The sequence below is a fragment of the Parasteatoda tepidariorum genome, chromosome 8 (assembly GCF_982258835.1).
Source record: "Parasteatoda tepidariorum strain Cologne lab strain chromosome 8, Ptep-v5.0, whole genome shotgun sequence".
In the NCBI taxonomy this organism is placed as follows: domain Eukaryota; kingdom Metazoa; phylum Arthropoda; class Arachnida; order Araneae; family Theridiidae; genus Parasteatoda; species Parasteatoda tepidariorum.
This window is the reverse complement of record NC_141762.1, coordinates 64721186-64744301: the sequence shown is the minus strand read 5'-3', so window position 1 is coordinate 64744301 and position 23116 is coordinate 64721186. Positions and strand designations below refer to the sequence as shown.

Below are 23116 nucleotides of genomic sequence, written 5' to 3'. Positions count from 1 at the left end.
GTTAAACGAATTTTATAATTCTGTACAAAAATGTTTCAATTTGCTTAAAAAGTTTGCGATATATGATGAAATACACAAAAAGTCAGCTTAGAAAACCTTATCCATAGAAATCAGAATTGCGCACGTTTTTGAATTCATTCTGAATAATATCTTGTGTCTCTATGCTGAATATGCAAGTTAAGTTTTAGAAACAATGTCGTTTAACAAACATAAAATGATGCTAAGGACATTGAGACCAAGTGCTGATTTTTCAAATTTCAAAGTGCGAGTTTCACTTCTTAACTTGTTTCCAATTTAGAAGATCTGCAAGAAGAAGAAAAAATAGACCTAATATATTCCTTAACCTTTTGGTGACAACTGTTGTACCCTAAATCTTTTTTTATATAAAAGTATTTTATATAGGAAGGACAAATGTTAATTTTTTACGATACCATATTTGTTTTGTCTTCAACGTAACATTTGCCTTTGATATCAAATACTTCAATAACAAAAAAGAAAAACTGGTAACAACTGTTGTACCAGCCATTTCTGAAAGGTTAACTAAAAATTTTCTGTATTCAACGTTACAAACATGAAAGTCTGTGATAATTAGTGAGCTTTGTAGTTTCACTCTTAATTTTTAAAACTAATGTAATATTTATAGATCTTATGAAAAAGACTTAATTTTTTGTTTTCTTATTAGTGTCTATTACATTTTCTAATGTTAAATTTGTATTTAATAAATTATGAATTGCGTGTATCCTATTTTAAACATAGTATCCTACTGAAATTTATATTTTGGAGAAAAAGTAAATACTTGATCAACTTTTGAACATTGCTGTATCGGTGTATATTCATTCTAGTAGCATGTCTACTTGAGACCATAGTTTAAAAGGGAGATTTTTAAAATCAAACCTCTGAGATATGTATTTGCTTATTTCTATTTCTAAAAATGAAGTTTTAATTTATTTTTGTAAAAAGCAACAGTATGAATTTCAGCTTATAGATTTTTTTTTAATAGCAATCAATACTAATCAAAATACCTTACACATGTTGTGAAGTATTTGAACTTGCACATGTATGTAATTTTTGAGCATTTTAAAGCATTTTGAGTTTAAAGAGCAATTTTACCTCATAATTTAAAGGAAAAAAAACTATTTTAAGCCTGAGAAAATTTTGTTAGCAACAATATTGTGATTAACCACTTTTTCAACTGGACAAGCATAATTTATCGCCTGTCGAAATTTCGACTTTCTGACATTAACTAATACAACACTAAAATAAAATTTTAAAAATAAAAAATATTTTTTTTTTTTTTTACCTGAATTTTTTTGGCCTAACCTGCCAGTTTTAAATAACTTAGATCAAGATGAAGTATTTATCTACACATTATAATTATTCTTTTCGGTATAGCGTGCAGACTTTTTATATTTTACACCAGTGTAATATGATCAATTATCATTTCTATTTACAGTTTTGAAGATTTGTTTGATATTTGCTCAGTTGAAATAGAGTTTATGACGAAGTTTTAATGTAAGTATAATTGAGTAAGTATCTTGTTAAAAAGCATGATAATTTAGCGACGAAATATTTATATACAATACCATTATTCTTCTAAGTTGCTGATCAAATTTTTAGTTGAGACAACGGGTGTTTTTATTTTATTTTATGACGTTGCAAAGTTAACTGTTTAACAACCTAACTGTCAAAACGTAAATATGTATCTAACGTATATGTAATTCCTGTTCAACTTCAAAGGAAGTTGCTTTGCACATCTGTGTCAGGGAGTGAAATTTCAACTTCCTCGCACAGATAAACAAAATAGATATGGAATCTGTTGAATCTCTATCCTGGCTGCTAAAATTGAGGTGAATGTTTGCCTCGAAAACTAGACAATTAAGAAGAGAGATAATCATTTTCATCATTACTTCTTAAATTCTAGGAAACATTTTTTTTTCAATTTAGCAGGAAAGTGGCCTTTGCCAAATAACAATCTCGATATTCACCTGACAATGGCCTTTCCTTTCAAAATTTTAGCCCAGTTCTTATACTTTACGTTACCTTCATTTTGGTCAGTGGTGTAGCAGGAGTCGCGATGGCTCAGGGGATAGAGCGCTTGTCCCCAAAGGAAGTTACCCAGGTTCTTGCCAACCAGGGTGCTAACATTAAATATCCTCAGTGATAGATAAATTGTGAATTTGAATCTCCTTTTTGTCGTGTTAATCGTGGAAGGATTTTTACCATTTTCCCAAAAAATTGCGTTTAATTTAATTATAATGCACAACATGGATATTTCCAGTAACAAAAAATTTTTGGTACTTTTTAGTTAGCCGGGCGCAATGAAATTCAACTATTTTTTTTTTTCTTTGTTATATTTTATTTAACACTAAACATACCAACACTTAATCTATACCTATTTCTACCATAGCCGGTCAAATAACCGAGCTTTATGTTTCTTGATTGAATGTCTGAAATACGGATGTTAGGAAGGAAATAAACTAAAAAAAGACTTTATTATAATTAAGCAAAATTGTATGTTGCCAATTTTTATGTATTACAAACACAACGAATAAGAATTTTTAATTCATTGCTAAACGCATTTTTTACATATACAGGATGTTTCCATTGTACATTTTCCGCAAACATATTTCTTCTTAATTATTATTATTTTTGTAATTATAAGAATTATAATTATACTTATATTTAATATTTTTTCTTCTAAGAACTTGTGCTGTCTTGATTGTTTTGACATTTTTCTGGGTAAAAACTAAAAGTTTGTTAGAAAGCTATCAAAATAAAATATAAACTACTTAACAAAACATTTAGTCTTTGTCACTTTTTCTTACACAAAAATGCCGATCTAAAATTTCAGGTACTTTCTTGAAATTTGAATTCACAGTTATTCTGATTGAACTAACTACGCAACAGTCTTTGCAGAAATGTGCAACTAATCGAATGCAATATGTTGAGCATTCATTACATTGTAATATCTGATTCGATAACCTTATAACGCAATAAATTGTTCTCCCGGTCAAATGACCGGTTGTGGTAGAAATAGGGATACGACAAGCATTATTCGAAACAAACAAATGCACAAAAAAAAAGAATATTAACTGTATATAATTGTTAGAAAAAGTCGTGAAGTCAAATGTGCTAAAAAGATACGATGATAAGCGCAATTTCGATGCAAAAGTTCTTAAACGGTCATTTGACCGGTCATGGTATGACCGGTCAAATGATCCCAGAGCACCATTAAAAGAAAAAGTCTACATTTTTTGACCCGGCCAACCGAAAAGTACCGACTTTTTTCCTATTAGATCTAGTTAGTAATGTGAAAGCATACTTATGGCATTAAGTGGACTATCGGGCGTTAATATAAATTATTCCGTTTTTTATTATTTTTTTCATTCATAATATAGTTAAAATAAACCACGGGAAAAAATTATAAATTACGTATAAGGTATTTTGTTTTCTAACCGTGGTTGAACAGCCGACTCAATTTTTTGGGGTTATGACTATCATTGTTCAACTCCGTAGCCTTGTAATTTTGAACCCAATGCAGAAGAAAAGGGTGCTCGGGGATCAAGTATTGGTAGAAATTTACCTTCGTGAAAGACTTTTGATGAAACTAACCCGCATTTGCGTTACATGGAGAGAAAAACCACCCATGGTTAGCCTGACGGCAAGGGGACTCAAATCCATCATTCGTCTACCACTGAGGATATTTTACGTCAGCACTGTAGTCGGTGCGAGCCGGTGGCGGAGCTCGACCAGCAATCGCTGGGATTTGAATCCGGTTCATCTCATTGCAAGACGAATGCTCTATCCCCTGCGCCACCACGGCTCTACGTATAATGTATATCATCGTGAATATATAATTAGATAATATAGGCAAAATTTAAAAAAAAAATTGCTTCTGCCCAGTTGTAGCTTTTTTTAACGGTGACCATAAAAGATGAGGCCAGTTCTTCAAAATTTAAAAGTTTTAAACGATAAGAAAAAAGAACTTAATGTTAGGGCATTTATTTTGAAACATTTCTCAACATGTGGAAAACATCACAAGATTTTTTTTTTTAAAAATAATAAAACGCACATGGGGTGCATTTTTGACAAAGAAGTGGCGATTGTCTGACAATTTTGTAACCGCCACTTGTTGTATTTAGTCACCCTTTTGCCGGTGGCGACCATTAATTTTGCCCCATACTGTATATTTTTCTGATTACGTATGCATTTATAATGGTTCGATTATCTATTTAAGTTACAGCTTTGAAATATAACTGGGTATCCTTACAACTAAACCTATGGTAGACGTTAGAATTAAACAACTCTTAAACTAAGACGAAACATTCTTCTACAACTCGAGTTTTGAGCTATAGTTCTATAATCACGATACGTTTTTCTATTATTATACTGTTGTGCACTATTTAGTGTTTTGTAGTATGTATTACTTTTACTCGTTCACTGCTATTTGCTATACCAATAATCTGTACAAATAAATTTAAGAAAGTTATATGCAAATAAAAATGTTGAACCTATCAAGTGTGTTTTATTTAACGTTTATTGATTTCCTTTAGCTCAATGTTAGCCATACTAATCTTACTTTCCCTATATAATATTTCGATCTCACAGAATAATCGCAATTGAAATAGTTCTTTCATACATACTCAACTCCTAATAAAAATGCTAACAGTTAATTTAAAATGACATCGATTAAAATAAAAAATACTAACAAACCGGGTACACAGAGTCTTTTTCTCAAAACTCAAGATTGACCTGCAAGATTCTAACCCTTGATGCAGTGGCGGAGGTGGGGTGGGCCAAAAAAAGACATCTGTTCAGGAGAGCAACCTTAGAGGGACGCAAAATTTGGGTAAAAGGATTGAAAATAAATTCCAGAATTAACTGTTTTTCTTTTTTGAATATCACCAGTTTCATTAGCAAGTTAAGGTCATTATAACTTGTTCACATTTTTTTTCCGAATTACCGATAAATTTAAATCGTTACTAAAGTAATTTTTGGGTGGGTTTTTTTTATTCACATAATATTAAATATTGTAATTTTCCACATAAAAGAAATCAAGATGTGTTTTTTTGTCATTAAATAATTAATAATTGGTATTCAGCGAAAAAAAAATCGAAATTTTTATTACAACACAAAAGCAATCTTTTTTTATTTAAATTTCTTTCTCATATTGTTCAATAGTTTTCAGTTTAAAAAAATTACGAGGGTGTTTTTAGAATCTAAAATTTGAAAAGTGGTTTTTATCCAAGATAATTCAAGGTATTTTATGATGCAAGTTCCTTGATTTTAATTTTGTTTTCCTCACAATGCTAAATATCAAATTTTTCAAGAAAAAGAAACAGATCAAAGTTTTTTTGTCATTAAAAAATATCAAATCTTTTTTAACCAAACTAATTACAGATTTTTTTTTTGTAGCACAAAAACTAAGTTTTCTAAGCTCAATTTTTTCAAATGATGTTAAATAGAATACTTTTCAGTATTACTTTTTAAAAAAAATTGTTTTTGGTCATAAGAAATAAAAAGTGGTTTCTGGTCAAAATATTTCACAATATTTTTTTTTTTTTTATAGTGAAGGAGCAAAGTTCACCGATCTCAAACAAAACAAAAATCGCCTTATTGATTTTTTATTATTAAATATGACATTTAGCTATCTGAGAAAAATTGAGGTATAATTTTGACCAATATTTTATTGGGATTATTTTAAACTTGCGGTTTATTTAACCAAACAGTTGCGGTTTTGAGTGAAAATGTGATCGAAATTTTGCAGTATTAGAAAATTTCCAGAAATTCATTTCGAAAATTTGCACAGAGAAACTGACACTTTTTCGAGCTGTTTTCCGAAAGAGTTATTTTTAGAAAAGTAACATATACTTTCGAATTGAACTGTAAAATTTTATCAAAATCGCAATATAAATGTTACGTTTTGATTTTCGTTATAATGGACTACTTAGCTACATATGCAACGCAAATATATATATATATATGTGTGTGTGTGTATATATATATAAATATATATATATATATATATATATATATATATATATATATGTATATATACTTTTATATGTACGCAAATATGCAGCGCGAAACGGACACTTAGACGTATTCCAGGAGAGTCATTCCTTAAAACAGAAAAATTATCACGTTTAAAAAGCAGCTGTACAAATTTGTGAAATTGTCCCTGATAAGATGTAATTCCAGTCATATTTTCAATCACCCATCTTGCAATTAAACCATAAAATTTAGACAATGTTTCAACTCAACTTAAAAGCAAATTTTGAATGACTGTTCTTAAAAAAATTTGAAGTTTAAAAGGTTAGTTTCATGTTCAGAATTTTCGACTTGAATATCTGAAGTGTCCCACAAAACGAAAAGTTAAGAGTCACATTTTCTCTCGAAATAACATTTTTTTCTGTAATTTTCATGCAACATTACAGTTCACACTTCAAAACGTATGCTATTGTTTTAACTAATGACTCTAACTGTTTATAACTATTGACGACTAAAAAGTTTTAGTTCCATGATGAAAGTTCTCGAAATTATAATCTCTGAAATGTCCTCCTAAATGTAAATTTCAATGGCATTTTTAATCAAAACCTTTACAGAAAATTACAGCTCAAAGAGTCCTTTTTCAAAACAGCAGCATACGCAGTAGTAACTTTGTCTAAAACTTGTCGTAAAATATGAGAAATTGAGTGAAAATGTGGCTGAACTTATTCGTTTTGCAGAGCACTTTAGCGATTCATTCTGCAAATGTGGATCTGACATTTTTTGTGGCCAATATTTTCCAGAGAAGTCTTAAGCAATAGCTGTAACTTAGAAATGTGTGGTCAAAATGTCAGGTTTTTAGATAATTTGACAGCTAAAATTTTTAACAGCGTAAAAAAATTAAATTAATTAATATTTTTAAATAACAATTTTTAAAAAGTCAAAAAATTTCGAGTGAGTGCATTTTTTAGTTCATTTATTTATTTAAGAATTTAATGAAGATAGTTGCATGATCCAGAGTAATAAGAATAATTTTTTAAGGGAAAGAACTTATTTTTGTTATGAACTTTAATTCTGATATTAGTTGCATAATTAAATATTTTTTTTATAATTTCAAGTTATAAATTCAGTACTTTTATCTTAAGAAATTCTTTAGGCTTTTTTTTCGATCTGGGTAAAAATTAACCAGACTTGACTGTTGGCGATTTTTTAGTTAAAACTTTTTTGTTATGTTAATAACATTGATTCTAAGGTTTTTATTAAAAAAATTCGAAATTAAAAGATGTTGTTTTCTAAAATTAAATTTACGTGCATTTTCTTTTACCGTAATTGTTTTTATTTTGAACTCTGTTGTGGGAAAAGTAAAAGACAATGATACAAAACTACACATATAATTAATTTTATTTTCCAAAGTACAAAAATACCATAAATTCTTAAATCCATTCATTTTATAAAATAAATTTTAAATAGAGATTCAAGCTGTCGTAAATCATAATTGTAAACAAAATATTGTTAACCAGGAAAAATCCATCTATATAAAAGTATACTTATAAAGTTTAACATATAGCTGCTATCGACAAAGATTTTTTTTTTGTTATACACAAGTACACTTACACAACAATAGATGAATATGTTCAGAGCCAATGATTATGCCTATTGTTTACATTTTTTTAAGTATGCTTAGCTATTAAACTAATTGTAAATATCACTTCGTACATCTAACTCTCCATAAAACAGTTTTAAGTCCTTTCTCGCTTTTGCAAAAGAAGTAATCGATAATACTACGCATTAGAAAGTTAATTGCAGTAGATGCTTTAATGTTGTTGTTGTTTTTTAGTTTGTTGTTTTTTTTTAGTTAAAAACTGTGCAACAATGCAACTTTAAACCACCCAATGCACCATGGTTTGACCATCCCAGCTTTGACACACTACCAGTTTTGCCCGAGCTGGATTTGGGCAACAAGTTCAGAAAATGAAGTTAAAAGTTAGTTTTTGAGAGTAACAGATATGCTCTAACGAATTTGAATTATTTCAGTATCTAAAAAGACACATTTCTCTAAATGAAAACTCTTGGAGCAGACTTTTTAAACGGAGAAACGAAATTATTTATAAAAATTTTAAGAACCTTTATATCAGGTTTCAATCATTGCTAGATCATTTTTACTACATTGATTCGTTTAGTAATCTGAATTATTTATTTTAAAGAAATTAGTATATGTAATAATATACGCTAAATTATTTTAAAAATTTGAAGAAAAAAAATTTGACATTTAAAAAGGTTAGTTATGGACATGATTGGGTACTTGCAACTAGAGAAGAATACCGTGATTGGGCCCAAATCATGTAATCAGACCATTTAAAATTTTATCAGATATTCAGAAATTTAAACCAGATTTAATTGGATGCCAGAAAGCAGCGTCACTCGTGTATTTCGTACCTGATTGGCTTTTGAATTAACGAATGCCACAATTTATCCATGGTGACGTCGCTCGCAGGTGTCCAATTTCAACTCAAAGTATATGCTTGGTTATTGTTCGATCTTAAACAATTGAGTGCCTAAAAGTCACTTGATCGTAGGTAAATTGTGACATTTGTTGATTTAGAAGTCAATCAAGTTCAATACACACGCGTGACGTCGTTTACAGGTATCTAATTAAATCTGATTTAAATCACATGGTTAGGCATAATCACTTCACTTCTTCTCGAGATGCGATACCCAATTGCACTGAAAGAAAAAATTATTTCCAATTTTAAAGCATGTATAATTTTTCTAATGTTTAGAAATTTTTTTCGTTCCTTTTTCTCTGTCTTTTGTTCTAATTCCTTAATTTTGCTTTGATAATATTTTTAAAAAATTACTGGTTTACTAACTTTTTCAAGTGTTCATTATGTGCCAGTGATATAATTGTATTTATAAATTTTAAAAATTGTACTGCTTGAAAAGATATTTTATGCTTTGATAACATTTGAATTTTATCTTTTGAATGGTTTGGGACTATAGTAATTAACTACACTTTTTTAAATTGACATTTAACAATTACATTAAACAATCTCTTTGTATTGTTTTCAGTTAGGTACCTTATACGTTTCCGGAATTTCCTATTGATAACAGGGTAATACTCAGAAACATCATATTACGAACAGGAAAACCGTATTGTTTATCGCTAACTAAACTATCCTAAACAATTTGAAAATACATCTTATTATAATGTCTTAAGCCCATCAATTGAGTACTTGTAACTCTGGAAGAAGTGAAGTGATTATGTCTAACCATGTGCTTTAATCCAGATTTAATTGGATACCTATAAGCGAAGTCACACGTGTGAGTCGAACCTAATTGGCTTCTGAATCGACAGGTGCACGATTTATCTACAATGACATTAGTTGCAGGTTTCCAATTGTATTTTTATTTTAAAAAAACAAGATTTAATGTTAGCTTCTAATGAAATTTTCAAGAAATATATTCATTTATTTTTTATATTTATGTATTGATAAAGTCATTTTTTTAAACGTATTATTTATTTTAAATTTTATTTTAAGTTTAAGAGTTAAGTTAAGAGCGAAGTTTTATGATACTTCTTTTAAAATAAATTTAAATTCAGGAGAGAACGATAAGTCGATTTCAAATTTCACGCAAAGATATCTTTGTACTTCCAGGTAATAAATTATCACAGGAATAACGGCTCTGAAGATGCCAGCCTATACCGAAAATCTTTCCATAACCTTTTCCATGGCGAAGATAACTTTTACTTGCTATTTTGAAATGCAACAGAAGCGATCAAAATTTTTAGAAAACAATTTTTAGAAAAACACAATACATACATTTAAGTTGGTGTCCAAAAAAATCCTACTTTGATATTTATTTTCTAATTAAACATAAGCATTCAAACCTAAACAGTTAAGAGGCTCCACTCGTTCACGTTGTGAATTACGGCAAATGGGGGTACAAAACACCAAAACCTGTTTGATAGCAACTTGAACCTTAACCCTTCCCCGCCAAATGTTAGAAATACGTGCTAGTAGGAAACGTTATCAATTATGATAAAAAAGACAAAACTGGTAACCAAACTAATTTTTAGTGGTTTGCTTGTGGGTGGGGTTAGTTTGAAAAATTTGGCTTATTAATTCCCACTTCTTAATTAAAAATAAAATTTATATAGTTACACTTTGAAGTAACATTGATTAGATATGTAATTAGACAAACATTCATTAAAGTGAAAGCAAAATAAGTCTCTCAAATAAGCCATGCTCGCATTTAAGCTTTTTTTTTTTTTTCTTCGTTCCTGAATCAGATGTTGTACGAATGCTTTTATGAATCGCCTGAACGGGTTAAAGGTGTTTGTAATAATCATCTTTTAACTCCTCTGCGTTTTCTCCTAAAATCAAGTTTTGGTGTTTTGTACACCCACCCTCAATTTGTGATTTTGGTAGAATTGGTTTGCTCTTTTCTCGTTTAAATATTAATTTGCGATCGCTAATATGTCTGCTTTTTGCTTTCATATTTGATAAGAATTCGAAAAGTACACAATAAGGATTAAATTTTTTTTTCGAAATATCCTGCTTGTAGAAATCAAGTGTTAGAAAGGTTATTTCGACTTCAACTACCGAAAAAATAATTTTATTTGGTCCGATATACAAAAAAATATACTTTTAAAGAATTGTTTACAAATTTAAAAAAAAAGAATATATGGGGCATTATCGTAAAATAAAACTTTTCCGTAGTTTTTTCTACTATCTCGAATAATTGGCATCATTTCATCTTCGAACACAATGCGAAAGTTAAAAATATACGCATTGTACAGAGAAAACATTGGAATGGAGTTGATTTTTGAGCGAAATTAAAGCTTTTGTTTTGTGTTTAGATATTCCTAATTTTTGAACTGAATTAAAAATCTGTCTTCTTTACAGCCTTTGAACTAAATAGTTAGAACATGTTTCTAGCAGTAAAGGAACACTTTACTTTTTATCATCAAGTGATCAAATATAAATATTAAATCATCATTTGACGAGTTTAAAGAATTCTGTTTTCCATCCTCTGGTTAAAATTCCGTTTCATTTGAATTCCTTTATTATTTTAAATATTTTATTATATGCTATTAATTTAACAATTTTAATTTTAGAAATGAAATGTTTTTAATAGAATAAATATAATAAATTGTAACTCAGTTAACGTAAAATGTGTCAAATCCCAAGTTTAATTTAATGTGACACAATTTCAGAAATCTCGAAAAATCTCTTAATATGCATTAAGAACTTTTTTAAAGAATATGGTTTCATTAACATGGACCATAACATTTCCACTATGTTTAGTTTTTGGTGATTAAATGGTAACATACTTTTTTGGAAACGGGCACAATAAACTGTAAAGAGGACAATACTTGAATACATAAGCAACTCCCTAAATGATTACATATATATTTGCTTTTTGTATTCGGTAACAATGAACAGTAAAGATAATAATCCTTGAATATGAAAATAAAAGCTCAAATTTTAACATACAATAGCTTATTTGAGGCAGTGACAATAAGCAGATGCTAAGCTTTAAATATGTAAGGAACTGCTTTAAAGCTAAGAGGTATATGCTTTTTGAAGATAGGGATAAAAAGAAAAAATGGCAATAAACGGTCGTCCATATAAAATTATGGGGCAGAGCTTATATACACCGAAGAGCCATTACATTATGACCACCCTCCATCTATAACAATGGGCTCGCCCAGGTTTTTATGGTTTCTCGCCCAGGAACAATGTTTTCAAGGGGCACATTAGGACCCATAATCCTCATAGAACAATCCCTGACGTCTGTAAGCTACTTGAACATAGTTGCAGACCAGGTTCACCCATTCATGGCAACAGTTTTTCCTGCGGGGGATGATGTTTACAAACAGGATAATGCACCATGTCATAAGGGTCGAATCGTCATGGATTGGTTCGAGGAACATTCCAGTAAATTTCAAGTCATGTCTTGGCCCCCAAATTCACCTGACCTTAATCCAATGGAGCATTTGTGGTCCTACTTGGAAAACCAAATTCATGCAGCCACGCTACCCCCTCGCAATGCGAGAGAATTGCTGGACCAGTTGGAGAGCGCTTGATAGCAGATACCTCAGACTACCTATCAGCACCTTGTAGAATCAATGCCACGGCGGGTGCTAGCAGTTTTGAGGGCTAAAGGTGGTCCTACATGTTATTAGCAGGGTGGTCATAATGCAATGGCTCTTCGGTGTATATACACCCCAAATAAAAATAAAGATTTTAAATGTTAATAAGAACAGGGAAGGTTTTTTTTCCCCTTACAATATTATACCTGCTGATGATTCGGGTTCGATTAAATAAACTAATTGAACTTCCAAACTACAAGTTTCTGTAAATTTAGGACCATTGATCAAATTTTTATAAATAAATGATAAATGTATTATTAGCAGATATATTTCCTTATAATAGAATTATAATTTTTTGTAAATAAAATTATACATTAAGTAAATCTAAACCAATTCTGTATGTAATACATAACACATCATTACTACGCTGTCAATGATTGAAGAACCTATGATGCTTTAGTTCAAATTTTTTTTCTTTTTAACTTCAGGATAAATTCTGAAATTGGCTTTAAAAGCCGTACAAATATCATTTTTTTAAGTTTCATTATCATTTTATAGTCATAGTTCGCGGCCTTAAATGGGTTTTAATTAACTGAAGACTTTTTTTAAAAAAAAAAGGATTTCTAGTTTTATGCCTAATTTTGACAGTCGGAATATACTCCTTCAAATTTGTTTCTTTTTTGCTTAAAGTTTTTTCTAGTTTTTCGAATTTTTTTTTCTTTAAATTATTTTTCTATTCTCTTACTATGGATATTACGGGCAGAAAAGCCAAATAACTGGCAATAACCAATTATGAATTTAAGAGTTGATTACTGAAAATTTGGTTAAAAAAAGGAAATATAGTTTGAGTCAGGGGATAATTTATTCATCTCTGTCACTAATAATTATCATTAAGTCACTAATAAGTGATTATATTGTTCACTGGATGACTTTTACATTAGCACATAACATGAACTAAATATTGAACACAGAAAATTTGGATTAAATCTGGCCAGAACTTAGTCCATTTCTGTCACTTATAAGTCATGGATGGATAATTTGAACCATTGAATGTAACAGATTTATACATTATATCTTGCGTTTACCTGTATGTTGATCACTGAAAATTTGACTTAATTTTGTCATAACTTAATGCGTCTCTGTCACTAATAAGTCATGGATTGATAATATTAACCACTGAATAAAACAGATTTATACATTATATCTTACGCTTATTTATGTGTTGATCAATGAAAACTTGACTTAATTTTTATTCCGTCTCTGTCACTAATAAGCTATGGATATATGAAATTTATCACTGAATGAAACAGTTTTATAAATTATCCCTTACATTATCTATATGTTGATCACGAAATTTTGGTTTAAATCTGACATAACTCTGTCACTAATATACCATGGATTATAAGTATTAATAACTGAATACCTTTTACATGAGCGCTTAACTTTGCTTAAGCAATGATCATTCAAATTTGATCTAAAAAATTATTTTTTAAATGCATTACAAATTGTTTTTATTGACATTTTGAATTATTAATAATAACAATATAGAGTTTTAGAATTTTTTGTGTTATTTCTAATGTTTTGTTAAAATGCCTGAAAACGTCTACGTGATCTATTGTTGCATGCACTTTCCCTCTATAAATTACTTTGTGCTCATGCAATTAATATGAAATATACATTTTGAATTGGCATGTAGTAATTTAGAAAATAAATTTTTAATTGCAATTACGTGCTTTGAAAATTGTGTTTCACTCTTTCACTAATTATTTAGCTCAAGAACACTTTACAACAAGAAACAGTTTTTATACATTTGCTATGCATTTTGAAATCAGCCATGTTTTAGCAATATTTATAACATCAATGAGTACATGGACATTTCTTGACGCAATTTAAATATTTTTTTTCTCTTTTAAAACACATTTAGTAACAACAATATATCAACTATGTAAAAAATTTGAATTGTTTAACCTTCTGCTTACGGCTGGTACAACATGTGGACCACATGTGATGGTACAGCATGGAACACCTTAAGCAAAGGGTTAATGATAAATTGGAAGAATGTTGAAACAGCTGATAAATAATGGCACATGCAGTGCAATGCTTATGCGAAAATTGCGAAGAAATAACACGAACTTGATCTATTGCTTGAAACTGCACAGTTTGTCAAGAGGTTGAGAAATCATTGCCAAATTGCTCTTATCATTTTAATTGTACTCTTTCACAAATGTGATTGTCCGATTTGGAATTTTTGTTGGCACCGAAATGATTGGCCAATTCATTGTCGCAGTCAATTTATAAAACAAACATAAATATTATATTAACAATGTAAACCAGGAGTTACGCAAGGACAGCCCATAATGTATATTTTTAGAATACTTGTCAAGATTAAAGTCAAATAAGTACACAAAATATGGGTCTCAAATCAGTATTTAAGCCAGAATAATAACATCGACAGCTAATGAATTCTTTCCAAGATAAGCGGAATTTTTTTTCTTTTAAATAATCGTCATTGAACAGCCAACCCAATTTTGAGTTTACGACCACCAATGTTCAATTCCGTAGCCTTGTAATTTCGAACGAATCCAGAAGACAATGAAACTCCTGGATCAGTACCCCCAGAGGTATTATTTGTTATGGGAACATGGAGGACTTCGTGACTCGACAGATTTAACGTGCATCAGTCACCATTTACTACATGGGGAGTCTTCGGCAAGGGGAATCGAACCCACGACCTCTTGAACATGGGTCCAGTGGCTATCAACCAGGCTATCCCGGCCCGGATGAGCGGAATTGAAAACACCAAAGCCTATTCAATTTCCCAATTGAACACAGAATAGTTGAAAGGCGAATGCTGCAATTATTTCTAAGTTTGGTTAGGCAATTAAATTTGTATTGATGTTTTTCAACCTCTTTCCTTACTAATGATTCGTCAAATTTAGATAACTTTTTCTCTGCTTAAATTATTTAGGGCTCCTAAAGTCTACCTACATTAGGTAGGGTTTTAATCAATATACGATACTATATTACTATTTGGCTGAATTTACATTTAAATATTAATTATTAATAAATTATGATTATTTTAATGCTAATAGCAAAAACTCATCTTTTTCTTCCGTTTTCAAATTTTTTTCTACAAATGCAGCGCTTAACTCTCTGTGATAGGTGGAAAATTGCCTTAAAAAAGACAAATTTAAAAACAGTCGGAAATTAATTTTTTTACATTTTATGATTAATTTCTGAGTCGTATAAAGTGAAAAAAATGCTCAGCAGTATAATTCGCAATGGTTTTAAGATCATATTTGTGTGACACTATTAATTGGACTTGTTTATAAAATTTTATAATTTAAAACAAATATTTCGTTTGGACAATCATTCCTTGCAGCGAAATTTATGTTGAAAATTTTAAATACTTTACTTTAATTTGTATAATAATCAGCGATGATTGAATTTTTTTCTTTTAAATAGAAACAAATATCTATGATTATAAAAGATGTTCAACTATATTCTTTTGAATTTTTCAGCTAAAACTTAAAAACTTAAGTTAAAAACTCATTACCTTTGCCTTTTTTATCAAAAAGTTCTCAAACTCAAAATTAATAATAAAATTTTTAGTCTGTCTTCTTCCAATTAGTTATTTAAAAAAATAAAATTAGGAATAAATGATATGGTATATGCAACGTATAAATAAAAACTTCTATGCTAATAATTTTGGTTTTAAAAAAATTCTTATACAAATTTTGAATAAAAAAATGATCCATACAATTTGAGGGATATTTTTATGTTAAATTCTTCAAATTTTATTAAATTTAATGTAATAAAAATATACCTTAAAGCGCAGTGTTTAAAAAAAAACTTACTTTTTATATTTTTAAAACCCTTACCAAATATGAAGCCATAAACGTTTAAATATTTTGGGTCGCAAAATTAATTTTTAAGCAAGGAAGAAAAGCTATCAAAATAGAACAAATCACGATAGAGGAAAGCAGTTGAAAGAAACATGTGCGGGTGAGAGGGTGAAAGACGATTATTAGAAACACTTTCGAGTTTCAACCAGCAATGAAATGGGTTGTGATGTTCTGTACACCCACTTTCGTCATTTGTGATTTGTCAGATTTTGAATTTTTGTTTTCCTTCCAGCTGTATATATTAATTTGTGACCCTAATTGTGAATACTTTTTGTCATCATTTTAGCCTAGAATGTGGAATTATATATTAAGAACTGTCTTTACGCCCTCTACCTTCCCCTCTAAATCAATTTCAATTGACGACCATTGGGGAAAATGCACTGAAGCTTTCAGCAAGTTTAAAATTTAGCTTAACTTATGATCGAAGATTTTACAAAAAAAGTTCTAATTCTGCAAATAAAGTAAACGATAATTTTTAAAAATCGGTTGACCATACTTAGAGTTTGTTTTCATACAGATTTAAACGGCGAGTTGATTATATTAGCTTAAAAATTCGATTGAACATAATCTTTACGTAATTCCAAATCGTGATTCGAATATTGTAAAAAATGGTTCTTTTATTCAAGTGATCGAATGACCATGACGATTCTTTTTCCTTATGTATTTGGGAATATAGTTTACAAAATAGTATCATTCTAACTATATTTTTACCTATTTATATGTATTTTGTTTTCTCCTTTTGACAAATTATGCAGTTTACGTGCATACTTCCGGCGTTTCAAATATCACTGTTGAAGTACACCATTACATATAAGTACATAGACATTTGATTGTCTGCGATAAAAAATAAAATCTTTTTTTTAAACAAAAAATTCTTTTTGACAGCTTTTAAATGTTTTAAAGTAACGAATATTTTTCAGGCAAGAAACATTACAGTCATGACTTTTACATCATATAAAACGGCACTTCATCAAAAAGTAAGACACTGTTGACAAAAAATTAGTGCTAAGTGCTGACTTAACATTACTAATACATAACATATCTCTCCTTCACTTTTTTTTTCCACTGATTTTGCATTCACCAAATCAGATATTTTTAGTTTCTTATATAAAGACAACAAACAAGATTCTGAAATATTCAATCGCTGAATTTCTCTTATTGGTAATTTATTCTAAAACTTCTTTCCTGAAATTTGGATCTTTGTAAAATATTATAAGATTATATCATAAGACAAAATCAAAATCATCATAAAACAAAAATGTGTTTTTAAATAAAAGAAACCAATATAAAACTGAAAAATGGTAATTTATAGGTAATTTATTCTAAATTACCTATAAATTACCTCTCATGGGTAATTTATTCTAAAACTTCTTTCCTGAAATTTGGTTATTTGTAAAATACCATAAGATCATATCATAAGACAAAATCAAAATCATCATAAAACAAAAATGCGTTTTTAAATAGAAGAAACCAATATGAAACTGAAAAATGCCCCTACATACATAATGGTATCATTTCTATCAAGTTAATATGATTTTGATTTTTATTACTTTTTTCTTAATTTTACCGTTTAATTACTTTTAATGCAATTTTTTTAAAAGTAATGTTAGAATTACAGATTATGAATTTATTTCAAATCTGTTTTTCTTCAAAAGTTCGAGTGCATGAAAATTATTTATTTCATTTTTGAAATAAGACTTACAAAATATTGCTGTTAAAAAACCTATAAAAAAACTTTTTGGATTATTATTTTTTATTAAAAACTGTATTTTGAATGAAAAATTTGAACCCAACTATTTAGGAAAATGATTAAAGCTAAATGATGCATTTTCTAAAAACTTTTGATCCTAAATAAATAAAAGTTTGTTTGACGAAAAAAAAAGAAAAACAATTTTTAGGCTACAGTTATTGTTACAAACTAAAAACTATTAATTGGATTGCTACATAAAAAGCGACGTTTTTCAAATAATAATAATAAGAATAATTTTGAGTGTCAGATATAACGCAATTTGAGCTCTTAAGTATCTAAATAATGCATTTTCAGATTCCTGTTCTGAATTTCAGTTCAAATTCTTACTTGTCTTTGATTCAAATATGATGTACAATTGGCAAAATAAACACTGGAACACACGGAAAAACTTTTGATCTAATAATCGAATCTTCATGTGCTAGGAATCAATCTTCATAATTTAAAAAAGTGCTCCGGAATACGATAATTAATTAGTGTAGATGATATTTTAAGTTACGAAATCAGACATACAACTGTACTTTCGCTGAATAACTTACCATTTATTCGACGGATTTGAGTTTCTTACCCTCAAAATATGGGAGCAGCCGCAATCTGGGAAATTTGGTCAAGAGAACGGTTAAAATTTGGATCCCTTAATATTAATTTTACTTTTGTTTCACCATATCTCGAGAATTTTTTAAGAGAATCGAAAAATTTTTGCTCATGATTATAAAATTCGGTTTTCAAAGGTTAATTCCATGCAAAAAAAATCATTGTTAATATTTATTTATTATTTTTTAATATTAGCCAAAAAAATAATTTGAAAGGTATAAATTTTTTTTACATCATTTAAAACAAAGTAATTTTAAAAGATAAAATACGAAATTTGAACGAAACTGATCGAATATTTTCTGAGAAATGGAATTTTAAAAAAGTCGAATATTTACTATCCTCCGTATTTTGAAGATAAGGAATCCAAATCCGACAAAAAAAGGTATGTTTATTCAGAGAATGTACCTTTTAGCATGTGATTTCGTAACTTAGAAATATCATCTGGCTTTATTAATTAGCATATTTGTGATCTCACCTTTAAACCATTAAGATTGAGTTCTAGTACACGAAGATCCGATTATTAAATCAAGAAATATTCAGCGTTTTCAGTTCTTTTTCTACTCAATGTACAAAAAAAGACACTCTTTTGAATTGCAAAATAGTTTTCTGTAAAAGTTCGGAAGTTGCAACAACAAAATCATATCAAACAAAACTTCTAACAATAATCACGTTTCTCAGCAATGGAAGTCAATTTGAGATCATTGAATACTAAAATTAATTACATAATAAATAAATGAACATAAAAGTATAAATTAAAACTCATTTGTATAAAAATAACTGGTGCTTTTTATCTTGAAGCGCGAATCGATGACATAAACTTTCAAACTTGTAATACTGTTCTATTTAATTATTTATTTATTCTTCGGAACAACTATTCAGAACAACGTTTTTTAACTTTACATGTTCTGTACCTTAAAAGTTTCAGCAGATTTGTCTAAACTTTTATCAGCATGTATATATTGTTAATGTAGTTTTCATCGCACTTAAAATTGTTTTAACCTTAAAATTTCAGTTTTAATTTTAAAATAATCAAATGATTAAATATTATTTAAATATTAACTAATAGTAAGATTTTGTAACAATAGAGTAAACAGCTCCATTTTTTTAAAGTTGGCATTTTTTACATCAAATCGTCTCTTAGTATTATTTCCAGATTAATACTTTACAAGTTTGTGAAGTTTTAATAAAGTGACAGCATGGCCTACATAGAACGTTCTTTCTTTCTTTTTTCTTCTTCTTTCTTTTATCAAAAATGGTCTTATAATCAACTTATTTCTGAAAAATTTGGAAATGTGGCTTATTATTATATTGCCCCAACTGTTTAATATAATGGATCATATACTGTATTGGGAAACACAGCGTTTAAGTCATTGAGCGTCTTGTGAAGAACTGGAGCTTGAAGCTCATCCAGCTCCTATCGTTGGACACTAGTTTGCCTGAGAAATAAAGGTGGCCGTTGAGCTGTATTAACCAAATAGCCACCAACCAGCCCTTGGTCTAAAAACTGTATAACCTTAACCTCCATGACCTTCTTGGTTAGAAACTGGATGTTGTAGAAGAAGATTTTAGAAAATGTTGTGTTGTTCGTTTAAATAACGTTGTGTAGAGAAAACGCCACTTGATGTCATTTTTCCTCTGAGTATTCATTGATAAAAGTTGCAACCTATACATACGTAAAAAAAACTTTACGTGTAGCAAGAAACTCTAGATGTAGTTTAGTAATACACAACCTATTCATGGTTTTGACATATATTGGCAGAAACCTTCAGAAGATATTGTACTGTTAATTTTAAAAACGTTGCTTTGAAAATACGCCTCATAAAGTTAGCATTTACCTTGGTATTCATTGATAAGAGCTTCAACCTATACTTAATTAAACAATTCTATGTGTAACAGGAACTAATACATAATCTATTCATGGTTTTGACATATTGGCAGAAAACTTCAGAAAATGTTGTATTGTAAATTTTAAAAAACGTTGTGTTTAGAATACGCCACATAAAGTTAGCATTTATCTGAGTATTCATTCCTAAGAGTTTCAACCTATACTTAATTAAACAATTCTCTGTGTAACAGAAATTAGTTTAGTAATACACAACCTATTCATGGTTTTGACATATTGGCAGAAAACTTTAGAAAACGTTGTGTTGTAAGTTTAAAGAACGTTGTGTTGAGAATACGCCACGTAAGTTTAGCTTTTATCTAAATATTCATTAATATGAGTTTCAACCTATACTTATTAAACAATTCTTTATGTAACAGAAACTAGTTTAGTAATACACAACCTATGTATGGTTTTGACATACTGGCAAGAAACTTTAGAAAATGTGTTGTAAATTCTAAAAACGTTGTGTTGAGACTACGACACATAAATTTAGTTTTTATCTGAATATTCATTGATTTGAGTTTCAACCTATACTTTTAAAAACTATTTTTTCAAAATGTATATGCTTTTAAGTTATGTAAAAGTTTTTATCTTAATCAATTTATTTATTGTTGAAAATTTCGCAGTGATGCTTTCCCTCGATCAACTACAGTTTCAATACTTAATAACAAAGAGATATGCATTGATTCAGAATATTTTCAGAAACTTGTAACAAATAGTTGTATTTCAATGTACATAATAACATTTTAACAACAGACATATATGTTTTATGTACAGAAACATGTTCGCTTAATATAGCGAGATAAACATTGTGCTGGCACAATTGAACAGCAGATTCAGCCTACAATTTCTAAAACAAAAACCATCACCAAATTATTTTAGAATGTCTGCATCAACGGAATGTAGAAAATTAACTTTAACCACGCATAACCTTCTTACCAAGGTGTATGATATGGAAAGCATTCTGGATACTACTAAGTTGATGCCATTTAAAAACACTGTAAAAATCTTCCAAAAAAATTGTGTTAAACATTGTTATGTTTACTGTATTAAAAAAAGTTAAAAAATATGATATCTCATGTTGTCTGTTAAGAAAGACCTACGAATAAATATTTTGTTGCTAGAGAAATATCTACTCTTTATAAAGTTTGTGTAAATACCATAGTTCTGTAAAATAAAAATTAGTAGCTGCACGTGAACAAATAAAATAATGTACTGATTTTAATAATAGTATAAAAAGTTTCAATCAAATTTTTAGTTGAAAATGTAAAATGCATAGAAAAAAAATTAAGGTCAAAATTACCTGAATATGGTAACATTTAACGTGTTTCTGATAAAACTAACAATAAATTTTGATTTTGTAATATTTTGCTGAATGTGGTGAGATATGGAAATTTTATCACAATACTTTAGAGCATGGCATAAAAACCATTTATTCGGTTAAATTTTCTTTTCAGTTTTAAATTTTTTACTAAATGTAAACCGGTAAACCATTACCATATGAACAGAATAATTACCAAATGAATGGTTTAAATACCGTATATTTTAGTTTTATTAACCAGAATTATGATTTTTTTACTAAAAATGCCATTACTATACAATGCGATAATATTACCAGATTTTTTTTATCAGTGCATATCAAATTGTTTGCGACAAATATAATACACTTTACAATTGCAACTAGTTTAATGAAATTAATAATAGAATTTATTCAAATTCAGGTTTGTATTGCACCCAGCTCAAAATGTCAAATTTGTTAAGCAAAATTTTTAAATTATAGTTCGAGTGCCATTTATTTGAAATATATGAATATGAAACGAATTTGCAGGAAAATATACGATGAAAAGTTTAATTATTTAATTTTTCAGAAGTTCATAACAAAATTGAAATTGGTTACCAGACATCCTAAACAACAAAAGCGTATAATCCCGTTTATAAGTAAAAATTGGAACAATTTATGTTACCCAGAGCTAACGTTATTTTTATTATACACAGTCTAATACTTTCCTCTGCTTTAAATCTCATTTCTGAAAAAGAAATTTTTAAAAAAATTTCTTCAATTTATGGACAGAATAAAAAAAAACTATTGTAGTTTTTCGTTGGTTGAAACTTTTTAAACTATCAATTTATTTATTTTTGCAAAATCTTCATTTTTTTTTTTAAATTTTACTAAGTAATGCTTTGGTATTTCGTGTTTTTAAAAAAAGGCTGGATAAGTTTCTATCCATAACAAAGCTACAAATCACCTTTAAGGTTAACTCTCGGCCAGAGTTTTGCTTCTTCTGTATAACTTCATTCGAGTTGATTTGGTGAATCGACCTGGTTTTTTCTCAGCTTCTGGTGTGGACCCTTCAGTTGTGGTAGATGGTGAAGGTGTTGGCGAATCAGCTCCGCTTTCTGGAATAGAAGCTACTTTTTCTGTGAGCAATGATGCGGCTTCTTGGCTAGGTAAAGTCATGAGAGACATTCTTCTGAATCTGTTGGGTGAGCCAACTTTTCGGAAGTCGACGCTTGAGGGATCGGCTTGGTAAGCGAGTGCATTCATAATAACGTGATCTGGTACTACGCCTAAAGGATGGACCTACAAAAATTAGTATAGTTATAAAAATGTAATTATGCTAACTACTAAACTGAATAACAGGATTTTCTCTTAAAAATTTGTAATTTACTTATAACTTAGAAATTATAATTAATTCAGCGATGAGTGGTAAATACCTGTGCTCGAATCGACTCAATGAGATAGCTTTGGTTAAATTTAAGCATAATTACATTTTTAACACTATACTTATTTTTATAGGTCTATCTTTTGGGCTTAGTACCAGATCACATTACTATGAATGCATTCGATTCATAGTAATGTAATCAATCATCTTGGCAAGTTAGTGCATTCATAGTAATGT

At 28.9% G+C, this 23116-nt stretch overlaps 1 protein-coding gene across 2 annotated transcripts in view; it reads right to left on the bottom strand.

The window, feature by feature from the left end:
- Positions 1 to 21661: 21661 nt before the first annotated feature.
- The window catches only part of gprs (speckle type BTB/POZ protein), a 46131-nt gene continuing 44676 nt past the window's right edge, over positions 21662 to 23116 (bottom strand). For both annotated transcript variants that reach the window (XM_016047741.4, XM_071181273.2), the window contains exon 7: positions 21662 to 22797. In XM_016047741.4, coding sequence (XP_015903227.1) covers positions 22471 to 22797 — 327 coding nt within the window. In that variant the 3' untranslated portion in view covers positions 21662 to 22470. The remainder of the gene's footprint in view (positions 22798 to 23116) is intronic.